The 6,135-nt window shown below is 35.7% G+C and overlaps 1 protein-coding gene across 3 annotated transcripts; it reads left to right on the top strand.

The window, feature by feature from the left end:
• Nucleotides 1–889: 889 nt before the first annotated feature.
• LOC148837051 (extracellular calcium-sensing receptor-like) lies at nucleotides 890–4,617 on the top strand. 3 transcript variants are annotated; one of them, XM_088913503.1, is made up of 7 exons: nucleotides 974–1,098; nucleotides 1,352–1,643; nucleotides 1,781–2,296; nucleotides 2,339–2,590; nucleotides 2,683–2,910; nucleotides 3,278–3,401; nucleotides 3,704–4,617. In XM_088913503.1, exons 1-7 carry the CDS (start codon nucleotides 1,010–1,012, stop codon nucleotides 4,615–4,617), a joined length of 2,415 nt encoding a protein of 804 aa, XP_088769629.1. In that variant the 5' UTR covers nucleotides 974–1,009. The 3 variants fall into 3 exon arrangements, with proteins under 3 accessions (XP_088769628.1, XP_088769629.1, XP_088769630.1); XM_088913502.1 differs by having other exon boundaries at nucleotides 890–1,098; nucleotides 1,781–2,590; XM_088913504.1 differs by lacking the exon at nucleotides 974–1,098 and having other exon boundaries at nucleotides 1,371–1,643; nucleotides 1,781–2,590; nucleotides 3,281–3,401.
• Nucleotides 4,618–6,135: the final 1,518 nt, after the last annotated feature.

A 6,135-nucleotide genomic window follows, 5' to 3' on the forward strand; every position in this document is an offset into this window, starting at 1 on the left:
GCCATATTCTAGAACACCCTTGCAATTAGCTTGCATTAGAAAACAGCCTAGCTTTGAATTCCAGGACCAAGGAGCTAAGGGGGAGGATAAAAAGACTATAACAGTTGATAAACAGCATCAGAACATAATCAGTAAAAACACTTAGAAGCTACAGTTTTGCGACTCAATAGAACACAATATCTTGACTTTATCTCTTGCTGCTGTTTTGTCATTCACTTCATTGGACTGCTCCAGTCACTGCCAAGGGCAAAGACACCCAAACATGTTTTTATAAAGGTAGCTGACATTTTACTAAAACAATTGTTTAAAAAGATTTAAAAATCTATATTTCTTCTAAGATTAAAGCAATTAATGTGCTTATATTTTTGAATTTTTACAGGATATGACAAGGGACACATGTACAAATTGACAGGATTTACAGTAATTTGCTCGACAGTAATAGCATCTTTCTGAATTAAAGCCAATTAAAGTCCAAAGTCTATCCTCTTAAAAATAGACTACTGATGTTTTTTCTTTTCCAAGTTAATTTGCGTTTCCTAGAATTTTACTGATAATCCTCAGCAGTGACTTTCAAAAAAATTAGGAGTCCATTAGTCTCTGGAGGAAACAGTTGTGAAGCATGGATAATCTAGTAAAACACATTTGTTTTTATGTTCTTTAATATTACATCAGTAAAAGTAAAAGAATGGAAATGTGATGCATGAGATAAATATTTTTCTCTTTCTTTGATATCCTGGGGGAAATTTGAAAAACAGATCTTTGGGAATTTCTGCTTATTTTCATCTCATGTTTACAGTATCTACGCTCCCCTCGGTGCCTTCTGTACAGTATAAAGACAATGAGCTGTAGGGTTTTATATCATACCGAGATATCCTCATGCTTTTTCAGGATGCTATTGCAGATATTACTATGCATGATGTTTTTAGCTCTGTTCACATCAGAAGGACAACCTCTTTGCAAACGACAAGGGAAGCCGGTTGCTCCACATTTATTGAAAGAGAATAACATTATGATTGGAGGGATTTTCGCACTACACAGAGATGCACAGGAAAAAATATTTCAGTTTACAACTGAACCACAACCTCTGGAATGCAAAAGGTTAGTTTATGTTTTTTAATTAAATCTTTTTTTTCCCACTCACATTTCACAGCTTTTAAAAAATAGCTTCTTTAATGTTTTAATGTTTATGTTTAAACCAACATTCTTTAATGTTTTTAAGTCCTTTATACACATACTGTAAACAACATCTTACATAGAAGAACAAATTAGATTTTTACAGAATTTGTAACCTTTACTTGGTCTTATAAGTTTTTAGTCGACTGCAAACTACTAATCTGCACGTTCTTTTTAGTTTCAGTTTTGCAGAATTCCAGTCAGTGCAGACAATGATCTTTGCCATTGAAGAAGTAAATAACAGAACAGATCTTCTTCCTGGGATTTCCCTGGGTTACAAGATTTACGATTCTTGTGATTCCTTACCCTCTGCTGTAAGAGCAGCTATGGCTTTGATGAATGGAAATGAGGAAACTCTCTCTGACAGCTCCTGCTCCAGACCAGCTGCAGTTCAAGCTATAATAGGAGAGTCAGGATCTTTACCCACTATTGCAGTTTCAGCAGCAGTTGGACCTTTTTATATCCCTGTGGTGAGTAAATACTTTACATATCTTTGTGGAATTTCCACAAGCAAAATGCATTTCTGATCTTAATAGCGGCAGTACAGTAGGTATATTTACTGTGTACATATAGTGCTTATTTATTTGAACTTTTGTTTTCAATACAGATCAGTCACTTTGCTACCTGTGCATGTCTGAGCAATAGAAGACGATTCCCTTCATTCTTCAGAACCATCCCCAGTGACTATTATCAGAGCAGAGCCCTGGCTCAGCTCGTGAAACACTTTGGATGGACCTGGGTTGGGGCTATAAGAACTGATGATGACTATGGGAATAATGGGATGGCTACATTTGTGGAAGCTGCACAGCAACAGGGGATTTGTATTGAGTATTCAGAAGTGATTCACCAAACGTATCACAGAGAGAAAATTCTGAAGGTTGTGGATGTTATTAAAAAGGCTACTGCAAAGGTCGTTGTAACCTTTATAGGAGAAAATGACATGATTGTATTATTAAAAGAACTATTTCTTCAGAATGTAACTGGTATCCAATGGGTTGGCACTGAAGCCTGGATAACCTACAATAGTCTGGCAACACCTGAAGGCTACAAGATTCTTAGTGGATCTATTGGGTTTACAGTCATTAAAACCAGACTAAATGGGTTAAGAGAATTTTTAAAGAATGTCCACCCATCTCAGGTTCCTGGCAATGCCCTCTTAAATGAGTTCTGGGAAACGGCATTCAACTGTTCTTTACATATCAAAGATAATACAACACTTAGAAAGCCTTGCACAGGTTCTGAGAACTTAAATGAATTAAATAATGCATTCATGGATGTATCCGAACTGCGAATACCTAACAATGTATATAAAGCCGTATATGCTATTGCATATTCTCTGCACAACCTGCTGGAATGTGAAATTGGTCCTGCTGCCAATTATAGCTGTGCCAAAAAATTGAATATTGAACCATGGCAGGTAAAGCAATAACTGTATCTCACAATCTGTTAATCCTGTATAAATTATTTAAAAAGTTTATTTTTATGATATGAAACTGTTCTTTTCCACAGCTACTTGAGCATCTTCAGAAAGTCAATTTCACCACTAAAACTGGAGAACAGGTCTCATTCGATGACAATGGAGACCCCCCTGCGAGATACGAATTAGTGAACTGGCAGGTTGTTAATGGGAGCACCGTACAGTTCATGACTGTCGGTTACTATGATGCTTCACTGCCAGCAGGACATCAGTTCATCATGAACCAGGTCAACATTGTTTGGGCAGGGGGTCAACATAAGGTGAGAGATAAGTAAAAAATCAGATTTTTAAAGTTTACAGGTAACTTAATAAAATGTCTCATTCAAACACTTACAAATATTTTGAAATTACTGTTAAATGTATTTGTTGGTTGTTTTAGTTGTTTACATTCGCACCTAAGTCTTTTTCAAAATTATAAACATGATAAATTAAATATGTCTTTTTTGGAACAAAAAAAGAACATTTCTAATTTTTATATTGTTTGCTATGTTTCTGTTTTTTGTACAATTAGTGTGTATTTGCTGTTTTTGAATGGAAAAAAACTAAACTTATTTTATTTAACAACAGCATAACATGTCATGCAAATCCTTAGTGTTGCGGATGAAACCTGTTCTCTTTACCCTGCAGAAGCCCGAGTCAGTGTGCAGTGAGAGCTGTCTCCCAGGCACTCGAAAGGCAGTTCAGAGAGGAAGGCCTGTGTGTTGCTATGACTGCATTGAGTGTGCTGAAGGAGAGATCAGCAACATTACAGGTAAGTGAGAGAGTAATCAAAGTCAGCACAAAAATGCCCATTTACCAACTTAATGTTACTCTACAGGTTCCTTGCGGTATTGATAACAGGAGCTACAATCCAACCCAGAGAGAATGTTATAGTCTGTGAACTTGTTTAAGAACTGTTTTAAAAGGAAATAAAAAAAATTATAGGCAACACATTCTCTACATGTAACTCTAAATAAGTAGTACTTCAATGGCTCAGCACTGTAAAAGATAAGGATATCACTTTTCTCTACCATGACATTCTAATCATATTTCATATTTCTTATTTTCTTACAGATTCTGCTGATTGTGTTCAGTGTCCTTTGGAATTCTGGTCCAATGAAAACAAAGATGAATGTATATTAAAATCACTTGAATTTCTGTCTTTTGAAGAAATTATGGGAATTCTGTTAGCAATTTTTTCTCTGCTTGGAAGTTGTTTAACCATAGCCATGGCACTGGTCTTCATCAAGTTCAAAGATACTCCTATTGTTAAAGCCAATAACTCTGAACTGAGTTTCCTTCTGCTCTTTTCATTGACTCTGTGTTTCCTCTGTTCACTTACTTTCATTGGCCAGCCCTCTGACTGGTCCTGTATGTTGCGTCACACAGCATTTGGGATCACATTTGTTCTGTGCATCTCTTGTGTTCTGGGGAAAACAATAGTGGTGTTAATGGCCTTTAGGGCTACACTGCCAGGCAGTAACATTATGAAATGGTTTGGCCCCACTCAGCAGCGGTTAAGTGTTCTTGCTTTCACAGTTGTACAGGTCTTGATTTGCGCTTTTTGGTTGGCAATATCACCTCCTTTTCCAAACAAGAACATGAAACACTACAGAGAAAAAATCATTCTGGAGTGTGACCTGGGATCTGCAGGTGCATTCTGGGCTGTGTTAGGGTATATAGGATTCCTCTCTGCCTTGTGCTTTGTGCTCGCTTTTCTGGCTCGGAAGCTGCCTGATAATTTTAATGAAGCCAAATTCATTACATTCAGCATGCTCATATTCTGTGCTGTCTGGATCACCTTTATCCCAGCATATGTCAGTTCCCCAGGGAAGTTCACCGTAGCTGTGGAAATATTTGCTATCTTGGCTTCTAGTTTTGGTTTACTCTTCTCTATATTTACCCCCAAATGTTATATAATTTTACTAAAGCCTGAATTAAATACAAAAAAACACATGATGGGTAAAATGACTTTAAAGGCACTTTGAGAGAAATATAAATTGGATCTACATAAGACCTAAATACTTGTATGGCTAAACTTTCCTAAATTGCTCTTTATTCACGAATACATATACTGTATACGAAAAGAGAAAACTCTGGGGGTATAGAGGCATTGACGAGTGAAAGGTCGAGAAAATCAGTACTTTAAGTCTCATGTTGGTGGTTTGCATTTACAATTGGGCCTGCTTAGAATTTAAAATACTCTAATGTATGCAGTCACACTTGCCAAGATGCTGGTAAGCATAAGTAAAAGTCATTTAGTTAACATGTTTAACTAAATCTGTAGTGCCTAGTTTTAAACAGGAACTCTAAATGATATACAAGTCTCTAAAATAGATATTTATCAGAAAAATGTTCAGAAGAACAGTTTATACTTGACACGGCCTTTTATTTTCTCTCCGCATATACTGTATACCTCTTGTGTACACTAGTATGTGTTCTGTTGTTGATTCTGAAGGCCTTTCAATGATTTCAAGTCCTTAAATTATGTCTCCTCATAGTCTCCCCATCCAATCATGTAAAATTCAGTTCTTTTCCCCTGTGTTAGACTTTCTGTTAATCATGGTAATTTATTTGGTGACTCTTCTCTTTTCACTTTTGCTTCGCTTTTTTATTGCTTCCTTGCAGTGTCTAGAAGATGGGAATTCACCTAACTACGTTTCTTTTTATAAGAACATTATTGCTCAGTATTTCTCATTTTATATTTATACAGTATGTTTTCATTGCCTGCATGTAGTAGTCTGCACTAGTCTATAATAAATTTCGTCTGTAAAATGTTTGTCCAGTCTTAGATTTCCTTTGCAGCTTCTGCAATAATTACTTATAATTCTTTTTTGGTATAGTCTGTGAACTTGATGAGCTTACTAAATATTTAGAATCTGGGTCATTCATATTCATATATTCATATTACTACATTATTACCCAGCAGGACCTATAATACAAATCCCTGTAGGTTATTTTAAGAGTGCTTTTAAAGACAGAAAATGAGAATGTAAAGTCTGGAGGAAAGATTTTATTCTAAGAATGTTATTGGCTTAGGAAAACCTACTGTATGTATAGCACTTATTTAAAGAACCATTCACAGAAAATAGGTATACGACACAATAATAATCATAAAATGGAGTGTGTAAACATATGGAAGGCATAACATCATGCAGAAGCCTGGAATATATGCTTGAAATGTATGGAAAACAGCTGGCTAAATTGTTTTTCTTTTCTAACTTGAGATGCTCATTTTAAACATCTGTAGGGATGTTTTATTAATACATATACCAGACATATGGTTACACAACACAGTTTGAAATGGTTCATAAACAGGAACACAAGTAATATAGAAACAGCTAAATACAATCAGAATGAAAAGCACACATTTGACTATGAATTGTCTTGGATAGGATAAGGTACCCAAAGGCACTGTAGAACTCTGTCTGATTAACTGCTCGACTAATCTTTGCAGATAAATGCACACAGAAGCAGTCACAAGCAAATTTATTCACTAGTTTATT

Source organism: Atractosteus spatula, chromosome 4 (assembly GCF_055471065.1).
Source record: "Atractosteus spatula isolate fAtrSpa1 chromosome 4, fAtrSpa1.hap1, whole genome shotgun sequence".
Classification (NCBI taxonomy): Eukaryota; Metazoa; Chordata; class Actinopteri; order Semionotiformes; family Lepisosteidae; genus Atractosteus; species Atractosteus spatula.